Source organism: Bos javanicus, chromosome 11, assembly GCF_032452875.1.
Source record: "Bos javanicus breed banteng chromosome 11, ARS-OSU_banteng_1.0, whole genome shotgun sequence".
Lineage (NCBI taxonomy): Eukaryota > Metazoa > Chordata > Mammalia > Artiodactyla > Bovidae > Bos > Bos javanicus.
In genome coordinates this window covers 71284171-71307048 of record NC_083878.1, presented here as the reverse complement: position 1 = coordinate 71307048, position 22878 = coordinate 71284171, and the positions used below count along the sequence as shown (strand labels likewise).

Genomic DNA, 22878 nt, shown 5'->3' with positions numbered 1-22878 from the left:
AAATATACATCAAGTACAGCGGCACAGCTGTTAACAGCTTATGTATTGATATTTTAACACTGTGGCTCTCATAACAACCCTGTGAGACAGGTACTGCCATTACACCCATTTTACACATGGTAAAGCTGACGCCCCGCAAAGTGAAATGGCTTGTCCACTAGGTCATAGTGTGACATAGTGTAGGATCTGAGGATATAGTTTGGGTTTCCCAACTTTTAGACTGATACTCTGCTCTTATAACGCCCGGCAACTCTTCCACAAACTGATTGCCTGAGGTATCCCCAAATTGCCAGACAGCTGAGCTCAGCTGTCTGTTTGGAACTGCAGAGCTTCCGGGTGCTCACTCAGGTTTGGTGAGCCATAGTATGGATCTGTAGTGGCAGACGTTTAGGTTAGGTTCTGTCCAGATCACCAGCACTCTTCCCATTTGTTTATTCATTGAGCAGATGTTTTATTGAATTCAAAGTAGGTGTAAGGCACCATATTAAGTGATGCATGGGATGCAGTCTGCCTTCACTGGACCAGCTTTCTGAGATGAAGTTTCTTCATAAATGACTTATCAGGCAGCAGCCTGTGCAATGTGCAGGCGAAACACCGTCGGCACAGTTGGGAGTCCAGAGGAAGGAGATGGTGTCTGTCTCCTGAGATTGAAGTGGCTGGCACTGGAGGTCAGAGGTTGGACAGGAGCTGATGTGCAGAGATGGAGAGAGGACGCTCCTGCCAGATGATGCTCAGAGGCCGGGAAGTACAGGGGTTCCAGGTAGGCCAGTCTGCTTTGAGGAGGGCTGCAGTAGCTGAGGCAGGAGAAAAAGAAAGAAAAGAGGCAGATAGCAGAGTTCTGCAAGGTGGAGAGAATGTGTGCTCTGGGCTCACCCAACCAGGATTCACATCCTGGTTCTGCCACTTTCTGCGGCATTTTGTCACCTCTGTGGATGTTGGTTTTCTCATCTGTGCAGGAGGGTGACAGTCCTCTCTCATAGGGGGCCGTGGATGTTTTTTGGTGTTTGTTTCGGGTCTTCATTGCTGTGTGGGCTTTCTCTAGTTGTGGTAAACGGGGGCTACTCTTCATTGTGGCGCATGGGCTTCTGATTGCAGTGGCATCTCTTGTTGCAGAGCACAGGCGCTAGGCACGTAGGCTTCAGGACTTGCAGCACGCGGGCTTAGTTGCTCTGTGGCATGTGGACTCTTGCCAGAGCAGGGATTAAATCTGTGTCCCCTGCACTGGCATGTGGATTCTCAATCACTGGACCACCAGGGAAATCGCTGTGGATGTAAAATGGGAAAATGATTGTAAAATGTCTGGGTTATTGTTGTGTGCAATTAATGGTAACTTGTTATTAACTGCTGTGCTAAGACACTTGATTCTCTTTTCTGTAGGCAATAAGATTTTCCTTAAATCAGCAAATTACATACTGATATGGTGACCTACCTTGGCATAGGATCACAATAGATCCTCCTTGCCTTGGAAATAATAAGGAAAGCAGTGAAAACGGAGATCTGTGGTCACACATGTCCATTCCTATAAAGGAATCCTTGTCCTGGGCCCTTTTGCCTTTCCTTTGCCGCCTCAATGCCCAAAGACCCAGTCCTACTCTCCAAGTTAGGGGCTCCAGTTACAGCAATTGAAAATACAAGTTGCCCAGGTAAATTTGAATTCTATAGAAACAACAAATACCTTAGTATAAGTATATCCCTTGCAATATTTAGGATATACTTATATTAAAACGTTATTTGAAGTTTAGTTGAAATTTAAATTGATGTGGGCATTCTATGTGAAGGGACAGCTCAAGAATCAATTGAACAGTCTGTCCACTGACTTGGGGAGGAGGACTCACCCATTTTCTAGTCCTCTCCCTCTGGTAATAAAGGCTCAGCAAGACTTTGGCTGTGCCTTCAAATCATTTCCTGGGTAGAGACAGTAAATGCTGACAGGTCCTGCTGTGTGTCTTTGGGGTGGGAGCAGAGGTGGGGGGCGGGGTGTAGGATGTCTTATACCAGCCTTCACATCTCCTCAGCCCTCTTTCTTCTGAACATTCTCAGAGACAGTTGGCAGAATAAAGACAGCCTTTGTGGTCTAGTAACTTGTCTCGTGAAATAAGGGCAAGCCCTCTTCACAGAGGTTCTTCTAGGAACATTGCTAAAAGTGGGGACTGTAGCTGCTCCTGTGATGTGACTAACTTGAAACAGCCAGAGCAGGCGTGATGGTAACCGACTGGATGCTCCTTACTCTGGGAAGTCTAGGGACTGCAGAACTGGAGCTTGGAGGATGATCCAGCTGCCTTACAGCAGGTGAAGTAAAGAAGACCCAGTGAAGGGAAGTGCTTTGCTCAGGGTCACACAGCTATCCAGAATTGGAGTCTGAACTTCAGTCTGGGTCTGCTGCCTTGCATTCTTCTGTAATAATTCAGGGGGTCTGAGAACTCCCCACACACTTGTTTGGCGGACTTGGCAATGTTTTCTCTGGATGACTTGATAACTCTCATCTCCAGATGTCAACTCAGTCGTGTGTCCTTCAGCACTGCCATGCTCAGCTTCATGCTTGCCACCCTTAAGAGCAAGATGGTAGAGAGCTCATGGCACTTTCTAGACCAGCTTGATCTTGGCCCGCCCCAACAGGGCCTCCTTGCTGATCCCTTTGCCCCACCCTGATCAAGTAGTTCTGTGGTTGAGATGGAAAAATCCACCTCAAAGCAGAGAGCTTTTAACCTCAGTTTCAGAGGAGTAATTTGTCCACATAACAGGAGGTGAAAATTAAAATAAAGCAGGGCGTAGGTTGAAGCAGTACAGCACTCCTGAGCTTAAGAGTGCCTTTGACCTGTCCCCCCGAGACTGGAATGATGATCTGGCTGCCAGAGAGTTCTTAGAGGACGCCCTCTGTTCAGTGGTGTCACTGGCGAGGTGGTATTAGCCCTAAGACCAGCTTTATCTGCACACTCTGAAAGCGGACCTGACGGTGCAGGCAGAGCCAGCCCACGTGGAAGCCCGGAGCGGTGATCATGGGATCTTCCACTCTTTTTATTTTCTTGTTCTTGCCACAACCTGTCATGAGACCAAGAAAACTTGTTTTGAAAATGCTTGACAGCCAAAACAACCTGTTCTCGGCCCTGGACGAGAGGGTTTGTCCTCTCTGACCATTTCTGTACTGTTTGATGTTTGACTGGCTGCTGACTGGAAAAAATGAAGTTGCTGTTTTCTTCTCATATTGTTCACAGACTAGGGCCGGTAGCTTGCCAGGTCCTTGTTTCCCGTTTTTTTCCCCAGCCCTTCACCAGAGAGATTTAAGACGGTGCCTGAGTTTAAGTGATGAATGAACATTAGCAACATAAACTTATGAGGATTTAACCGATGGTTACATCTCTGCAAGCAGAGCTTGAAATATGGGTTGTCTTTCCCAGTCCCATTAGATTTCAACCTGTGATTTTCCACTTGTGTTTTGGTTCTCTTTCCTGAAGTTGAGCGTGTGAGTCAGAATCTCCAGTTATCCCAGTGGCAACTTTGGGCTTCCACACCGATGGCAGTGAGACAGCAGCATCTCTTCTCCCGGGGGGTCTTGGTTTTAGATGGTCTCAGGTGGGTCCTGTGAGTGGGAAGGAACCACTTCACTTCTATTCTGCAAATAGAGGGATTGGACTGGATAAAGTACTGGCAAACAGTTTGTTGTTGTCTAGTCACCAAGTCATATCCGTCTTCTTTTGCGACCCCATGAACTATAGCCCACCAGACTCCTCTGTCAATGGGATTTCCCAGGCAAAAATACTGGACTGGATTGCCATTTCCTTGTCCATGGGATCTTCTCAACCCAGGGATCGAACCCGAGTCTCCTGTATTGACAGGCGGATTCTTTACCACTGAGCCACCTAGGAAGCCCTTGACAAACAATAGCCAGAGGGCGAATTTTGCCAACTGCTTGTTTTCATAAATAAAGTTTTATTGGAACATAGCCCCGCCCATTTATCTTCATTTTGCTCATGGCAGCTATCACTCCAAGGGCAGAGTTGAATTGTAGACAGGGTACATGGTCAGCAAAGCTGAAAATACTTGCTATCTGGCCCTTTACAGAAAAACTTGCTGATCCCTGGATTAGTTGACCTTTAGGGTTTTCTAATCCAACTTTTTATGACTTTTGAACTCATAGCAGTTTTTTTTTTTCTTTTATAACAAGAACTCCTGAAGTAACTAATAAGGGGCTAACTAGAAGGGACTTCTCTCTTCCCTGCAGTAGTTACAATGCAAAAGGTTGGGACTTACTTTGCTTTGTTTTTAGTTTATTTTGCTGTATGTCTATATTTGTTTATTGGTCTGGCATCTTTGGTGTCCATCAATTTTGGTAAAAAGACACCAAAGCTGGGTAGATCTGATTGCATTCAGTGGCATGGTTCAAGGTAGGACACCCGTTGGTACCCACATGGAAGAAAATGAAGATTTGTTTGCTTGATAACTATGGCAGGAAAGGGAGCCAGTGCTGCCTTGAGAACCTGTGTGGCTGCCCAGACCCACCCCACCCGCTGTTTGTGTTTGCCTGTCTGAGTCTGAGCCGTGAGATGGGGGCAGGAATAGCTCAAAGTGGTGAGGTAGGTTGGTGGCCGTGGCTAGAAAAACAGGAAGAAGCCTTGAAAAATGCAGAGACTAGGGAAGAACTAATCTTTTTAATCTTCTTCCCTCGGTGCCAGTCCAAACAAGAGGCCAACACAAAATTTGCATCCCAGTGACATGCATTCCATACCCACATTGCCAGTGCATAATAGGGGATCCCAGGCAGAGAGCTGCATGGTCCTCCTATCAGGCCACCCTAGCCTAGAAAGAACTTTTGTACGAACTAGAAAAAAATGCCCCTTTGGGTTGGTGCAGGCTTGGCTAACAGCTTTGAGTAAGAAAACCTTGCCCCTTTCTCTTGGCATCTAGCCCTGGGTAAACTAGCAAGTGGGCAGGGGCTGAATTTCAGCCTCCACTTGGCCCCTTGGCCAGACTTCTTTTGCAGGACAGACACTGCACTGCCTAATGTAGCAGCCACTCCTGCTACCTGGCGTCTCTGACGTCTAGGCGGGGTGGGGCAGGGGTTCCTCTCACGGGGGCTTGCTGGCCAAAAACAGGTCAACTCTGCTTGACTTTGGTTTTTGAGACCACAGCAGCCTGGGCTGGACCTCTGCATGTCCATTAATACCCACTCGCTCAGCAGTGCTATGGAGCAGGGTGGCCGAAAGCATCGGGACAGGGAGCACAGAGATGTGGTCCCCCCACAGCTGCACCAGGGGCCCCGATCTGGTACTTTGGAGAGCCACAGCCTGGCTCTTCTTTGCCAACTTCTGACCTAAAACTGGCTCAGCTCAAGGAATGCACACAATTTTCCAGAGTTACATCTCAGAGGTAATACGCTGGCAGCACAAAGAATTGTGCTAAGAGGGCCAGAACAGACGAGCTCACAGCAGTAAGAACTGACCTCACCCCCTGGGCTCTGGGTTACATGTAGCCCAGGGTGCACAGTGACGACATTGTGCCAGGCCACCCTCCTCTGCAGGGTGTGTTGTTGGCGTGGTTTGAGAAGGCTGTTATGCACTCCCTGTGGGTGAGACAACTTTGCGGTCAGATCTGGTTTCCACCTCTCAGCTCACGTTGGAAATTGTATTGAGCCGGCCATGTGGGCAAATTTTGAAAGATCCCTAACCTACCCTTTTCATTTTGCGTCTATCAGCAGTTCCCAGCAGATAGTTCAAGGCTAGAGGATTGGGAAGAAAGCCTGGGAGCCCAGAGTAGCCAAAGACCCAATATCTACTTCCGGTCCCCTTTCTTGGTTCTTAAAAGGCTCCTGGGAATAAGAAGGAATGTAGTTTGTCGCTGTTCTGAGCCCCTTGCCAGTGTGGAATGCTGTGCTAAGGAACAGAGTCCTGTGGACCAGAGCGCTTCTCTCTGTGTACAGGAAAGATGCAGTGGAGGGGAGAACGGGTGGAGTGTGGGCATCAGTGCTGCTGCACCCCGTGGGGAGACGGTGGGAGCCCATGAAGTTGACCCAAGAGAATAGCCCTGTACCCTAGTTGCGGACCAGAGCCTCAGGGCTGAAAAGAAAGAAGTCTCCCAGTTAGGAAATGTTCCCAATTTAAAATTTTTACTTTTCCAAGTCACCAGATATGTGATGATCCCCAGCACTTTTAGCTGCAGATGTTATGACCAGATATGGGGTGGGGAGCAGCACTCAGCAGGGCCCTTCTAGTGGAACATGGGTGCCCTAGAGCCATGCTCATCCCACTCCAAGCCTGTGACCACAGAGGGCCCTTGGAGCTGACAGTGTGCTGCCGCAGGGCCCTGGCTCATGTCTGAACCTCACTCTGCCTTTGCCACGCACCTGACCCTGGGTAGGTTATCTGCTCTCTCCCAGCCTGCCTCTTCATGTGTACAGTGGGAGCAGAGCAAAACTATCTATTTCATACACAGGACTGTTTCTTGGATTAAAATGGGGTTATTTTTAAAAACACAATATAAACTGTAAAATACTAAGGATCGAGTTAGTTCATTTACTTATCCAGTAACTATTAAATGCCTACTGCTGCTGCTAAGTTGCTTCAGTCGTGTCTGACTCTGTGCGACCCCACAGACAGCAGCCCACCAGGCTCCCCTGTCCCTGGGATTCTCCAGGCAAGAACAGTGGAGTGGGTTGCCATTTCCTTCTCCAATGCATGAAAAGGAAAAGTGAAAGTGAAGTCCCTCAGTTGTGTCCGACTCCTAGCGACCCCATAGACTGCAGCCTACCAGGCTCCTCCGTCCATGGGATTTTCCAGGCAAGAATACTGGAGTGGGGTGCCATTGCCTTCGAAATGCCTACTAGGAGCAGGCATTTTCAGGCAGTGCCCCAGGTATTCCAGGCCCTCCCGTAAATAGGAGCTATTCAACACATGTGTGTTAAAATCGAGTGAAATGGGAGTTCCTCAGCTAGGTGATGGGAGGGGAGAGTGGGAGGAAAGGAAACTACTCGGGTGTGAATTCTGACTGTGTACCTGACACTGTTGCTTAACAGTTTCTCTCTGGCTTCATCAGAGAGAAACACGCAGAGACTCAGAGAGGTTAAGTATGACTTCCCCGAGACACACAGCCACCGAGTGACTGACCCACGTTAGAATTCAGTTCCCAGTGATCCCAGATGTTCCCTTGCCACAGAATGACACGAGCAGATCCCCTCTCTAGCCCACTTTTCTCCTCCCAAGCTTCCCTCAGATCAATGAGCTAGGCCAAATCCAAGCCAAAACCGACCACCCCCACCCCATTCTAGGCCAGTATAAGTGGGGACCATGTGAAATCAGGGCAAAATGAGGCTCTATCACCACAAGCCAAATCTCTGTTCACAAGGGCGCAGGTTTTAGGAAAACAACAGCCTTCGATGCATGCTCGGAATTCCTTCCATGGCAAGCCACTGTGAGAAAAATCTCACCCAAACAATGCACTCTTGGCCGCCAAGGGAGGGTGGCTGTCTTTTCAGGCTTAAAGCTACCAGTAAGGACCCAGAAGTCACCCCAGGGAGCTGTTGGTTTCCCCAGAAGATCTAGCTGTTTGAAATCAACTTAGCAAAGGATTCCATTTACCCCTCTGCCCAGCCTCCCAGTGCTGAGGCCTCCCTTGCCTCTTAAGTCCTGGGAGAGCAGGAGGGTCATGGAGCTCGTTGTCTTCATGTGGGTTTTCAGTTGAGCAGTCAATGATTCCTTTTCTCAAATGTAACACCGAGTATTTATTCTGAAAAAGGATTTTAAAGAAAAAAGAACTAAAGAGATCATTGTCTGGCTTGGTCTCCAAAAACCAATCCAGGTATTGTCTAGATTTAAGATGATCGATTTAGGAAAGACTATTCATTCATTGTCATTCAGTCATTCAACAGAAGTTTAGGGTATTTCTGGGTCAGTGAGGTGCAGCCCCCAGAAATGAACACAGGAAGCCTCCCGTGTTTACACCACAGCGGGAAACAACTAAGGAACTGTGTTTAAAGATGGACAGACCCAGGGCTCCAGCTGGAGGAGGGCATGACAACCCGCTCCAGTATTCCTGCCTGGAGAATCCCAAGGACAGAGGAACCTGGCAGGCTACAGTTCATAGTGTCGCACAGAGTCGGACACGACTTAGCAACTTAGCACACACAACTCCAGAGCCAGCAACATCCAGGGAATTCCTGCCCAGGAAGTCAGCCTGGGCCTGGAACTCAGAGCACATGGGGGAGGCCTTGACTGAGCTCCACCCCTGAGTTCACAAGGCCTCCCTGAACCTTGGTAACACTGAGCCACCAAGCTCCACCCAAGGGTGACTATAGAAGTAGACAACATGTGTACAAGGGACAGCAGCCAGCAACCCCAGACAGTTTAGTTGGAATTGTTTTGTTCCAGAAGGCAAAAGTAGACTCTGTGGGTGGGGGTTCCCAGGGGACAAATTCCAGTTCAGGAGAAGGAAGACCATCATAACTGTTCAGTGCTGCAGGCTCTGCAGAGGGCCTGATGCTTATGCCAGGCCTTGAGGGTGGTTAAGTTTTCAGTAGATATGGAGGCCCTCAAAAAGTGTTGCGTGGTTCAGGAAAGTACCCTTCGCCTGCAAAGCAAAGGGACTCCTACTTAGCTGGCTCCCAGAATTGCCAAGGGGAATTAATTATTGTTTGTGAAACACTTTAAGATTCTCCGATGAAAGACCTTATATAAATGCAAATTATTATTATTGTCATTAAAAGTGCTAGACAGACATCTGGCCTGCTGGATAATACGCTGGCATAGCTCTGAGCAGCAAAGAAAGTCAGTTCCAGGCAGCAAGTTTGCTCTAGTTGCTCCAGAGGAATAGCAGGAAGAAACAGTGGGCGGAGGAGGGCTTAGCCCCTGACTGTGAAGTGAAACCACCCAACTCCCACCCAGGCTGAGCAGGCAGCAGTCTGTCTGGGAGTTCAGGGCCCGTGTGTCTCCTGAGGGTCCCTTGCCCCTGCAGGAAACAGCCCTTGTGGAGTACAAGAGCTCGCCATGAGTGAGTGAATGTCTGGTTGTCTGCTAGTCTGACAGATGAATGCTGGCCTCCATTCTTGGAGTCCTAAGTCAGATCTGGAGACAAAAGAGAGATAGATAGAAACCTCTTGTCATGCCTTTGATGGTGCTTATTAAGGCTCTTGAGGGAACCCCTTTAGCAAAGCCCAGGGAGAGGTCATTTATTAAATTACTGCTTCCACTAAAGAAACTGTCTCTGGCTAAAGTGCTTGGATTGATACCAAAGCAATAATAATAATAATGGATAATAGTACAGTCGGCCCTTCATATCTGTGGGTTCCACATCCAGAAAATATTTAAAAATATTTGGAGGAAAAAACTCCAAAAACTTCAAAAAGCAAAGTTTGGATTTGCCAACCACCAGCAACTATGTACATAGCATTTCTATTAGTATTTACACTGTATTAGGTATATAAGTAACCTACAGGTGATTTAAAGTATATGGGAATATGTCCATAAATTATAAGCAGATTCAGTCAGATTTCCACATTTGTACATTCCGTACCCACAGATTCAACCAGTGGAGGATAAGAAACCAGAGTTGGTTGAATCCAAGGCTGCAGAATCCAAAGATATGGAGGGCCAACTAGTGCACCACTTTCTATAAGGGACTCGAGCATCCTTGGATTTTAGTATCCGAGAGGGTCCTGCAACCAGCCTCCTGTGGCAGGTTCCACAGGATAACTGTATATTAGACCTGGAAGTAAACGCAGAGGCTATCCCCTCACTTTCCAGATGAGGCATCTGGGACCCAGAGAAGTGACGTGGCTCATCCACGGTCACATAGCAAGAGCCAGGATCACAACTCATACTTAATTATGTCAGGGTAGTAATCCCTCCCACTGTATAGCATTTTACAGTCACATCACTTCTGAACAGCTCTGGAGAGTTTTCAGAAGCCCACAGACGTTACTGTTAAAGGAACCTTCTGGTACCTTTGCTCTTCTGGGGCTCATAATTTGGAGAACATTTCTGGTGCCTCCTGTGCCCTTATGGGGATTGCAGGTGCCTTTTCTTCTCCGGACACTCGGACTAGGCCTCGTTCTTCCATAGGATGTGTTGATACTTCCAGGAACAAGATGGGCAAGGGAGCGGGAGGTCTAGTTCCTCCCTTCCATCCCTTGTTATCACGGTCATAATTCTACTGGAAAGTCACCTAATGCACGTTCCTAGATGAGAGCTAAGGATACCAGTCAGCACCTCCGGACAGACAGACTGACAGGATGGAGGAAACAGACGCAGGTGTAATGGGAGTTAGCAGTAAGCAGCCCTCGGCATTCATTACTGGGCCATTGGCAATTCCAGTATTATGGACTTTTAATGAAGGAGAATAAAAGATCCTAAAATGATGTTTGGGAGGGGAGGATCACCAAATCAAAGAAATTTAGAAATCGTCTCTTCCACGCCTTCATTGTGTGGATGAGGAAACAGAGGCGTGAGTCAGCGTCACACAGCAGACGCGGGTGTGGAGGCCTCGGCTCTGTGCTTAGCCACCAGCACTCTTTCCACTGGAAATCCTGGCGGTGTGCAAAGTATGTGCACTCTGGAGTCGAGCAGCATTGCCACCTGTTAGCAGTGTGATCTTAGAAAACTACTTGGCTTCTCTAAGTCATAGGTTTCTCATGGGCAGAAATGGAGATATAGGCGTCCCCCTCTTCTGGAAAGTTCACTTTATGCCACTTCGCTTTTACAAAAGGCCTACATTAGTGCCTGTTTTCAGTGACCCAAAGACATCCAAAAAGGATTTTCACTTTTTTTTTTTTTAAAGCAAAAAACAAAAATAGCTTTCATTGTTTGTTTTGTGGCAAGCCCTTGTAGAGGCAGCATACACCCCTAGCAGCCGGAGTGGCACCGCCAACCTCGTTCCCCAGGAACCACGCTCACATCTCAGCATCAAGCCACCATAGCTCACTTTCTGGAATTGCTGCGTTTCTATCTGTGAGCCCAGGTGTCTGGAAATATCATTTTAGCTGCTGGACCAGGTGATTAGCCTGAAAAGAAGAGGGACCATAGCCCTCCTTGCTGTCCCTCCCTCAGATCTTCAAGGGGTATCTGTGAGCACCCAACTAGGAGGGCAAACACCCAGAGTATTGGCGTGACCAGGAGGTGCCTTCAAAAGCCAGTAGACAGGGGCCCAGGCAGCTATGGAAGACAGAGCTTCGTCCTCTAAATGCTGCGAGTCTAGTGGGAGAAACCAAATTTACAACCAGGCAAACAACACTTAAAAGCCCCAGAGAGACTCTCTGGAAAGGAAGAGAATCGTTCATGCTCCAAGGAGTTGATATCCTAAGTGTTCCTTTGGGGTCCAGTTCTCCCCTGTGCCAGCTGATGCCTGGTGATGCTGAGTGGAAGCCTGAAAACACCGTCCCCCGCACGCTGCCATGGTCAGCTCCACCAGGACCCTGGGCACTTCTCTCTGTGGGCAGTTCTTTGGTTTTTCCCCTCTTGCTGACTAAGGGGGAGAGGGTTGTCTGTGATCTTGAGGTGACTCACTGCCATCAGACAGGCAGCTGGCTTCCCCTCAGCGGTCCAGCACAGGTGAGCTGCATGAGTAGCCCTCCTCCCGACAGGGCCTGCGGACGATCCCAGCACCCTCCACAGGCATCTGCCTGGCCATCGGCAGAGCCAGTGCTGGGCTCCTGCCCACACAGCCCCAGGCAGAGTGAGCAGACAACTTGAGATGCCCGTTGCCATGGCATCTACCACTTGAGATACGTCAGATGTAGGCGCAAATAGGGCAACAAAGTGGACACAGAGAGTAGCTCTGCTCTGGGGTCCCAGGCCTCAGGGAGCACCACAGTCCTTAGCCCCCTCCACCCACTATCTGGCCTAAGCTTAGCACAGCCAGGTGCACTAGGTCATCACAGCTTGCCTGCCCCCGCCTCCCGGGTAGACGGGGGCCAGCCTTTCTCTGTGGCCACACTGTCGGCTCCTCTTCCCAGTGTCTCATCAGGTTCACAGTGGAAAGAGCATCAGCCGGAGAGTAAGGAGATAGGGAGGACGGGCTCAGATTCTACCTACCAGCTCTGGAGCTTCAGGACAGCCCCTGGGGACAGCCATTCATTTGTTCATTCCTGCCTGTGAGGCCTATGGACGGTGAGCACCATGGGGCACTAGGGATGAACCATCACCAAATTCTGCCCTCAAGGGGCTTCCAGAGAAGAGCTAGGCCTTGTGAGAGGGGACCATTAACTTCTCCAGCCCTTAGTTTTCCCTTCCCCATAATGATTGGAGTATACGGCCACTGAGGTTTCTGTTATAAAATTGTATTGTTCTAAAGTACATCTTTAAATAAACCACGTGTTTATTACATCGTTTGCGAAATGTTTGTTGAGCTGCAGTGTGTCGGCACTAGACTTGAAGCTGGGCTGCAGAGAGGGATGAATATGTGCAAGAGGGCTTGCAGTTAAGGAGCTTCTGGTCGGACGTGGCAGGGTGAATAGACAGATGCAGGCAGAGCTAGAGCCCTGGGGAGGAAGGCAGCCCTGGGGCTGGGGGAGCCCATGAGGACTACCCTGCCCCCCCCACCCCCATCCTGCCAGCTGGCCATCTCATGGCCTCCTCCTCAGACCCTGCACCAGGGGATGCTGAGGGGGCAGAGGCACCTACAGCTCCCCCCCACCCCACCCCCACTCCTGGGCAAGGACTGGCCCTGCAGTTGCAGAAGCTGGCTGCATGCTGCTTTAGCCCCAGAGGAACTGGCTAGGCTCCAGAAGGCCTCCTCAGAGAGTCTCAGAAGGAGGGAGAACCACTAGGTAATTTTGATCATTTCAGTACCCATTGACAAATACCCTATGATTTAGAAGGAGGCAGATTTCATCCCAATACTTTGATGTCTAGAAATGGATTCCAGTTGGTTGTTTGTCCTCTTAAAACAGCATTTTATTTAATTCAACACATACTGAGACTACAGCCAGCTTTCTCATGGGCGAGGAGCCCGAGCTGTATAAGACAGAGTCTAGACACCAATCTAAACATCTCAAACTCAAGGCAGACCATGGCTGGGCCTGAGGTTAGAGGCCAGTGTGCCATGGAACCCGGCAGAGGGGAGATTGATTCCAGCTGAGAGCGAGGGCCTCTGCCTGAAGCTGTGAGCGTGTTCTCAGTGTGATATCAAGCTTTTTGCAGCTCTTGGGTTAGTTTCCTTGCTTTGTGAGCTTAGATTCCTTAAAAACAAACCAGGCCTGCTTGAGGATTGGCACCTCTAAGGAGACTGTGTACATGAACCAGTTATAACCACTTGTTTGTTCCTAAAGCCCATACCAGCAATCCAGGCTGGCCTGGCAGGGCACAGCTACAGATTAAGCTCCCATCATGCCAGGCATTTGCTCACCAAGGCGCCCAGAGTCGGTGGGCCATCTTTACAGGGGCTTTTGGAGGGCTTGGGGTGATGGGCATCGAGGCAGAACCAGGTCTCTTTGTAGAGATCCTATTATGAGGATGACCCTTTGTCACCGGAGAGTAACCCCCGATGAGTCAGTCTTTACCATGGCCGTTCAGGACCATGAGGACACGGCGAGACCACAAGGATGATTAGCGGGACTTGTCTTACACTATTTACAGGACCGCTTTGATTTTCAGACCACAGTCAGCTTGCATATGACTGATTAAAAACATGTGCCAGTTGAAGTCACAGCTGCAGAAGAAAACTCGAAAAAAGAAAGGAGCCTTAGATGTTTAGGAACTCGCCTCTATTTGCAAAAATGAATTCTGACTTGATTTGTGTGTCTTTGATTTCCTGACAGTGAGGTTCGTGTCCCCGAACCACTTCTCCCACCCTGCCCCACCCACCCCCACACTGGCCTGACTTGAGCAAACATTGTAAGGCTCATCTTATGATTGCCCAAAGAAAAGCATTTGGGAATTCCAGAAAGAGACCTCAGAGTCCTATTTCGGAAGAGAGCAGCTGTTTAGGCTTCTGCAGAAACAAAGGTCCCAAGTAAATGAGGCTAAAGGCAGCAAGATCCCAGGGGCTACTCCGTCAGGTCATGCTCCCGTGGGAAGACGAGCTCTGGTGGGACTGGTATCAGAGGCTCTCTTGACTGAACTTGCTCAGCGTCTGTTTTCTCACCTGCAAAATGGGACCATGACTCCTGCCGCACGCGGCAGTACTGTGAGCAATGTTCAATCTGCTTTGTGGGTTTCCTTCCTCTTTCCCCGGAGTCTCCAACCTCTTGGGACTTTTTATTCTCTGTTTTTTGTTTTCATTTTCTTAAAGTAGTACTGATTCAAATGTTTAGATGTTGATTTCACAGATTTTTGTCCTTTTGAAAAGGTCCATTGAATAAATCGAGGCTTATAATTCCAGCAGGGAAAACCCCTTTTGGTGAGAAAGGCTCCTAATTGCCTTCATATTAAGGTCTCTGAGGATTCCTCTCACAGCTCTCTGTCCCCACTCTCCTTAGTGTCCCCAGAGCCCCTGCCCAGGAGCACCTAGATGATGGATTTTCCAGGCATTGTTACCCCCTGATGACTTAGCTTGAGCTCCCTGACTCTGGACCTCTGCTCAGTGGGAGGGCAGACATGGCCGAGAGAAACGAGCGTCCCTCCTTCTCACCACTGCCTGTGGTTCCCAGAACATGTGTTCGGAGCTCTGCCATGTTCGCAAAAAAGCATCCCAGATAATGATGAGCTCTGCCTCCCTGCACCACAAGTCCTTATAATGCCTTGAGGCTTGGGCTTGGCTGGTGCCTTGATTTAACCAGTGAAGGTCAAGACACAAAGAGGTTAAGTGGCTTGCTCAAAGTCACGTGGATTTCTCAGAACCATCACTGGGTGGCACCTAGAGATGACCAAGTATCCATCTGCCTTTTGGAGGTGAGGAGCCAGGCCTGGACTAGAGCCCATGACTTCTGCCTCGTGGCTCAAGGATCTTTCTGTTCACCCCGCTGCCTCTCCTTTTCAGTACTTGTCCTGGACAGAGAAAGGTCTGTTCGAGGACTGGGCCAACTGTGATACCCCCACTTCTGGTAGCCAGAGCCACGTGATTATCTTAAACATCTGTCAGGCCCACAGCCCACGTTCCCCCAACCACACTCTTGACCAGAACTGCGCACAAGAGCACACCCAGAACTCAGGCAAAAGCCAGCCAGGGGTGCAGGTGCCTCCTGTTGCGGAGCCCATCCTTAGATACCATGAGTCCACCTCCAGCCTCTCTGGGCTGCATTTCAAGAGGTTCACAGTGTCCTGACAACTTTGGCTGGTGTCAAGTCCTGAGACCGACTATCTCTGTGCCTACAACTGGGAGCACATATGATAAGTGAAAAGTGATCCAAGAAGGCCCAGAGGAAAGGATGATCTGGGACCTTTCCATCCACACAGGGTTTTTCTCTTTTGCAGCCACACACACCCTAGCTGTTCCCAGGGACTCAGTCTTTCCCCCTCAAACCCAACTGGGTCCCCATGGTAACAGTTGACATCTATTGATCAAGTAGTATGCCAGGCATCAGGCCAAGTGCTTACTTGGAGCATCTCATTTAATCCTCATGAGGATTACTCTTTAAGGTAGGCATTATGGCTCCCCTTTTATAGTCGAAGAAATTAAAGCTGAAGAGGTGAGTCACTTGCACAGGTGGGACAGCCAGTAAGGAGCAGGGCCAAGCCTTGAGCCCAGGTGTGGCTGGCTCCAGAACACACAGTGCCTGTCTTGCACAGCCTCCAGCCTGTGAGGCCTTGGAGATCATCGAGCACAGCTCCCTGCCTTGAAGATGAGGGATCTGGTGCCCAGAAGGGAAGAAACTTACTCCTGGACCCCAGACCCAGAAAAGCAGACCCACTGAGCTCCCCAGCACCCTGATTCCTGACCTCAGGGAATTCCCTCCTGGCAGTGCCTGTGAGCTGAGGCCAGGAGCCAATCCTGCTTCCAATTCATGGAAAACCTACCAGACCTCAGCCTGGAGTCAGTTCTTTAAGTTTTATTCTGTTGACCTGAGACTCTGTGATGGACTAAGTTGTGATTTTATAAACCCAGAGTGAAGGAACTGAGGTCAGTGGAAAGGGTCAGAACCTGATGTCATCCTCAGGCATATTTAGCTCTAATCTGGTCTAAAAATAATTTCCCTTCCAGTGTGAGTAGAATGGGAGCTTGACTGACTCAAGGCCTCTATCCTGCAGGTCCTTTTGACCAGTGAAGGGGGATGTGAGAAGACCTTCCCTTCACCACCCCTGTAACACACTTACACTTTTGAAGCTTACCACACACTTTGTCTTTGGGTCAAAGAGTTTTTTTAAAGGTGACAGACTAGTGCCATTGGCAAGTGATACATTCTGAGCAGCTCTCCACTTTCTCTGATAAAAAAAAACTGAAATAAATGAAAACAATGCTTCAAAAATATATATATAAATGGCTGGGAGCCAGTTGTCATTTTCCCCTTCCTCCCCCTTTCCCCAAGCTGACTTCGTGCGGCTCCGTGTTGAGAGGCGCTCACTGACAACAGCGGGTAGCATCATGCCTTTAAATAGCCCTGCTCCGTACTGCTTCCCCTTGGCGTCACACAGTTTGCCCTGGCAGGGAAAGCCCAGGACAGAACAGGAAAATTCAGAATTTTCTGGAGGAGGAAAGAGCTTGCTGTAAAGCTTTCTCCCTCTTGCCAAGACCTTTCTGTCGAAGGAGCTTGCACTGGTGTGGCCCCTTCCCCCAGAGCTTTCCAAGGAAAAACTGAGCTGAGGAGATTCGCTTCATCAGATTTGCCCCATGTGACACCGGGCATGAGGAGAGAGCACGGGAGAGAGGTGCCCATCCTGGAGCCCAGGGCCCCATTTCAGCAGCAGTCAGTCCCACTCCCTCATCTGGCACCTATTGTGGGGCCGACGGCCTCTCTCTATAGTGTCCTCACCTGTGACCTAAAACAGGGGCTCCACCCCACCCAGTGCTCTAACTCCAGGTGTCCTTTGGGCAGGAAGGCAAATGCAGTGGAGGTTGGCAGCAGCCCATTGGTGCCGGACCCCCTGAAGAAGGGCCAGCAGGCCCCCCTCCAGCAAACACAAATTCTGCTGGGGAGATAGCCGCATGTGAAACACAGGGAAGGAATGAACAGCCCTCACGACTGGTGGCGGCAGCCAGTCAACAAGCTTCCTTCCCACACGTGGTCCTATGAGAGCATCACATCAGGGTGGGTTGGTCTCCCCTTCTCACCCTGGGGAAACAGAACTTGGGGCGTCTCTTGCCTGGTCCACCTGGCTGTAGGTCTGGGGCAGCTCCTGCCTCATTGCAGTCCTCCTCCCCATAAGGATGATTGTGGGCAAGGGTTCCAAGGTTCTGCGGCTCAGAAAAGGTGGCGGATTGGCTGGAACCAGGATGGTGGAGGGTGTTGATCCTTCTCACCAACAGTCGGCGTAGGCTGAAGTTTGAGAATGGACAACACTTTTGCAGTTTTCTTCCTCAGAGTCTAAATGTCTCATCTGCCTGCTTTCTGGGCTTGCTCTGTTTCACCCCGAAAAGCCTGCAAGGGACCTGCTTTAACTGCTCTCACAAACCGGTGGTCATCAGTAGTTACCTTAATTATAGCCATGAAGTCCTCACCCGGCCCTCCATACAGGCCAGGCCTGTGGGGTCACCGAGAAGGAGACTTGCTCCCTCCTTTCCAGAGCCGGCAGTGCCACCTAGTCCACAAGCCGTGTGCACACATGAGACATGCCCAGAAGAAGCACAGAGAATGTCTGCACTCAGGGAGAGAACCTTCTGGTGACCAGGGAAGGCTTGATGGAGGCAAGGGCATTTGGCCTGAGCATGACTAAAGGCCTGGGGTGGTAATGGCATGTGTGAGGAAGAGCAGGTGGCCAGACGGGAGGAAGTGGGAGTGGAGGTTGGCGTCTGGACCGTGCGTGGGCCTCAGGGGGCTTATGACACCCCCGATTGCTCTCTTCTCACGGGTGGACATTCCCTCGTTGCCTCTCACAGCTTCAGCACGTCTGCCATCTGCCTTTAAGTGAGCACCCTGACTCCTTAATGTGCTTCTGATCTCCTGTGACATCACAATGACTCATCTGTAGGTTTTCTGGAAGAGGATCTTCAGCTTTCTTAGCTTCTCAGTGGTGAGGGCAGGGCATGATCCCAAAATGTGACTGAGGAAAAGTGCAGATGACAATCAACGGCACTCCAGGCTGCGGGTTTGGGCAGATGAAGGGTCTTGGTTGGGATAGGGACACAGACCCACGCTCAAAGAGAATTCATTTACCTGCAACAGGAAGGTGAAGCCTTGCATCCCAGGAAGAAATAGCAGTGTTGTAAAAGGTAACAAGGCAGGGAGCCCAGGGTGTGGGGACACCAGGGAAGAAGAGGAAGAAGCTGCAGGATGAATTCGCTGCAGAGGTTTAGGGAGAAGTGGAAAGTGAGGGTTCTGTTACAGAAGTACCAGGGCCCGACGCACTTTCAAATGCGTAATAGTGATGAACACATCCATGTGGCACGCACTGGCTTGGATGAATGATAGACGTTCAGGTCGTGATATCCTGGTTGGAAATGTGAGACTGGCAGTTTGGGAGAGAAGGACTGGAGACCCAGGTCCCAGGGGCGGGGAGAGGTGTTCTCTGCTGAGGGTGTTTCAAGCCTGAGAGGAAGCGAGGGGAGTGGAGAGCAGGACTGGAAGAGGCATGTCACCTGGAGGTGAGGAGGAGCAGGGAGAGGAGGGAGGGAGCAGGTCTGGATGTTTAGTCCAGGCAGTAGCTTCCAGACGCAGGAGCCGCTGCAGAGAGGCTGCAGAGGCTAGGACTGAAAAATCTAAGCAAATCCCTGAAATGTGAAAGAGGGCTTCCCGTGACCTGGCATTGCGGGGCGGGGATCAGGCAGGTGTCATCAGTGACGCTCTGTGTGGCTACCTCGTGGCAACCCTGGGGCTGCTGGGTTTGTGGGGCTCCTCGCCCAACATCGAACCACCTGTTTGAGCTTCTTGACTCCTGAGCGGTTCTCTGCTCTTTTCTCACGGGTGGCCATCACCTCGTCGCCTCTCACAGCTTCAGCACGTCTGCCTTCTGCCTTTAAGTGAGCGCCCTGATTCCTAATGTGCTTCTGATGTCCTGGGAGCCTGGAGCACCAAGTTTCCTAGGACTGTATCCTAAATATTAATAACATAGACTTGGGTGAGGTACCTGAGGCCTTTATGGTACCGATGGTGACAGGTCATCTAGCTCGTGTCCCAGGTCCGGGGGAGCCACTGCTGGATAAGTCAGCTGCTCTGATCTCACCGGCATCAGGGGCAAGAGAGGGGGGCCGGGAGCACACAGAGTGCCCACCCCAACCTCCCCGTCTTGTTGCCCTCCGCCTCCCACCGTGCCCTTTCTCTTCTGGAACAGTGTTGAGTTCCCAGCTCACGTGCAGCAGCCCCGTGCTCCCCGGCCTCTGCCCCGCTGTCTTTTCCTGGAACACGTGTAAAATGCCTGCTTCACCTCCTCCTCCATTGATCGCCCCAGGCTGGTGCCTCATGGCACGTCCGTAAGCGCCCACACCACAGGAGTCGGTATTTCTTCTGTGTCTGCTGCTCCTCAAAACTGAGCTCACCTGCATGGGGTGCCATGTCTGGAGCATCTCCCAACCCCTGGCACTTCAGACAGTGCCAGGCACAGCCTCCTGCTGTTGAATGGAAAGTCTGCTTCTACAGGTTCGAATCTGGGTGCCAGAAGAACCAAATGGTCCGCCCCAGATCCTGTCACTAGTCTGAGAAGGCTCTCCTGACACCCAGCCTGATTTTCTTTTCAATAGATCAAACCACAAGCATGTTTGCAAATAAATGGAGACCATGGTTCACTTAGAAATTCCTCGTATTAGGCCTTGCTTATCTATACGCAGGAGACCTGGGTTTGATCCCTGGGTCGGGAAGATCCCCTGGAGAAGGAAATGGCAACCCACTCTGGTATTCTTGCCTGGTAAATCCCATGGATAGAGGAGCCTGGTGAGATACAATCCACAAGGTCACAAAGAGTCAGACACAACTGAGCGACCAGCACTCTTTTCTTTTCTTTGTCTGTATGAAGTTGATCCAACTGAGTGAAAAGTACAACCCTGTTGATATTTCAGATCACGAAAATGACTGGTTGCTTGGCTTGGTCACTCTCTGGCTTGTAGCTTGGACCCAACCTGGGAAAGGGCAGACAGAACCTGAGTACTGATGTCTAATGGGAATTGGCAGCCAGGAAGTTCTGAATACAAGCCTTTTAAGCATCCAGGAGAGAGAGCACGGCAGTGAACTGCATGGACCTCTCTTGGAAAAATCCAGAAGGCTTTGCATCAGCAGAGAAGGAAAATCCAACCCAAGATGCATGAACAATAAATAACAACTGTTCTGAGTTAGGTTGAAAGCTCTGAGTTGCACTTTTTTTTTTTCAAGTTGTTTGTGCTAACCACAATTTTTTTTTCTCCCCTTTTCCCACCAGGGCTTATTTCAAAACCTTTGTCCCTCAGTTCCAGGAGGCAGCGTTTGCCAATGGAAAGCTCTAGGAAACACCAGTCTTGAGAGGTGGCCAGCCAGACTGCTCTGTCCACATGCGTGTCAGCACATAGGGCTGCTTCCTGGAAGCCATTGGAATGTCTTCATGGCAGCGTTTTGCTCACACAGCAGCTTTGCTCCACGACTGGAACCCAGACTTGAGCTGGCTGGCGGGAACCTGGGTCCCAGAGCCCCCGCCTCTGGTGGCTCCCTCTTTGTTTCCTGCAGTATATTTCTTAGTTGAAAGAAATAAAGTCACAAATCATGATGCCGTATTTTTCCAGGGAAAGTAAGACATCCTGAATGCACACACCCTGATTCCAAAGCCTTTGTCTCTGAGACCTCTTTTTAAGTTTTCAGATTAAACACACCTTTGCTTTTCTCTTTCCCCCGAAATGAGTGCCTGTGTGTTTCACACTCCCGTGTGTCCCATTTTGGACAGTCCTCCAAAAGCGCTGCTGCCTGAATGAGCCTGACCAGCTGGCAAGGTTTCAGCCACTTCCCAGCCGGGCCCAGGACTGGCACTCAGGAACAACCAGGTTCTAGCACCAGCCTCGCCTCCAGGCCCCTGTGTGTGCTCCAGGTACAAAGCCCGTCCTGACCCAGGAGGCGGTCATTAAAGTCATTAAAGCTTGTTGAATGCCTCAAGAAATTTATCTCTCTTCTCCTGTCCCTCCTCCCAATGCCATTGGGAGAGTTGTTTGGGCTTATGAAGCACTCTGTGAATTATACCTGGAAGACACAGGTAGGGTCCCATGGGCGAACCCTGGGCTCAGGCCTGCCAGCTCTGCTGCCACCCAGGAACAAGACTGGGCAAGGCACCCTGAGCAAGCTCCATCTTACCTAAATTTGTGGATTATCAGAGCCGGGTGGGGTTTCAGAAGTCATCTGTTTCCACCCCCCAAATCCCTGTCCCCTGCTACTCCCTTTAAGGTCAGAAGTGAAAACCAAGGCCCACAAGCTAAAGAAATACTGCCAGTAAATTAGGGCAAACCTGGGAGCTGAGAGCCATCACATGACTTCCCTGAGCTTACACCCAGGCTGGCCACGGCCAGCTTGTCCACTCGACAAGGTCTAGTTTAGTTTAGTGGGGTTCCACCCTGAGGGCTTTCAGCCCCGGAAGTGGGACCCTGGCATGGAGGCGAGAGAAACAAGCTGACCTGTGTGGCCTGGGCTCCTTTCTTCAACTCACCTGCCTCCCACCCTCTGTAGGGCCTGCACAGGTGGAACCCGACCCCTCACTGTTCCCTCAGCTCCTCTTGTGGCTCCTGGAGCCCACGTAAACCTGAAAGGGAGCCAGCTCAGGGCCGCTGTGGGGGCTGGTGAGAGACACCCCTCCTTCCTGTGTTCTCTAGCACTCGAGAATGTTCTCAGGAGGCAGGGGAACCACTAGAAGAGACCTCTCAGCTTGGCTTCTAGCTGAAGGGCTGCCCTCCTCTGGGATCTTTCACCACGTGAGTACTTCACCTTGAAGCCTTGGGAATTCCTGTGACAGAGAACAGTCCGGTGTCCCATGTCTGCACCCCAGCTCTGCTGTCAGCCAGCTGTGTGACCCTGAGTAAGTCCCTTCCCTGTGTAGTCAGAACCACCCCGGGAGCTTTTTAAAGAACCACTGCGCAGGGCCCCACTGCCAGCCTGCTGAATCACATCTTGTTAGCTGAGGCTTGGGTGTCTGGATTTTGATAAAACTCCCAGGTGATGCTGTTGAGCAGGTGGTCATGACCACACTGGAGTCTCCTGACTGTGGCCAGCTGCCTGCCTCCTCTACGTCAGGCCAGCTGTGGGCCAAGCTCCACTCTCCTACTCCTGACACGGTCACTTAGGACGGAGGGCATGGATTGGGCTCGCTGCACACGGAACCAAGAGTAGACTGAGTCAGACTTTGTTTCAGAACCAGTAGGGGCTTCCAGCTCCAGTTCTAGCAGGGGCTGGTTGGCAGGTATGAGATGGGTGCGATCACATGGCCTGGACCCTTGGCATTTCAAATAGTCAGTAGTGGCAGCAGCCAGTACTGGGCAGTGCAGCCCAGGAGTGGCCTTCCTGCCCTTGCCAACATCTAGGGGTCCAGACGGCTCAGGCTGGCCAGATCGTCCATGGTAGCCCACACATCTGTGAAGCACGCCCAACCAATCAGAAGTGCTATCTGTGCTTTATCTCAGCACATCTCTCTACAGCAGACCTGTGAAATAAGCAAGTGAGGAGGAAACAAGATCAGAGAGGTTAATTGAGTTACCCATGATCACCAGCTAGTCGGTGCCAGTTGGGACTCAGCCCATGCTCCAGATCCAGTGCCACTTCTCACTTTTGTCCGTAACTCTAGGAAACAAGGGCTTCCCTGGTGGCTCAGCGGTAAAGGATCTGCCTGCAGTGCAAGAGATGCAAGAGACTCAGGTTCAATCCCTGGGTTGGGAAGATCCCCTGGAGTAGGAAATGGCAACCCATTCCAGCATTCTTGCCTGGAGAAT

General features: G+C 50.5%; 1 protein-coding gene across 4 annotated transcripts in view; it reads left to right on the top strand.

The window, feature by feature from the left end:
• The window catches only part of BABAM2 (BRISC and BRCA1 A complex member 2), a 438330-nt gene extending 417521 nt beyond the window's left edge, over positions 1-20809 (top strand). For all 4 annotated transcript variants that reach the window (XM_061431264.1, XM_061431265.1, XM_061431268.1 and 1 more), the window contains one exon: positions 20361-20809. In XM_061431264.1, the coding sequence (XP_061287248.1) occupies positions 20361-20424 (64 nt within the window). In that variant the 3' untranslated portion in view covers positions 20425-20809. The remainder of the gene's footprint in view (positions 1-20360) is intronic.
• Positions 20810-22878: the final 2069 nt, after the last annotated feature.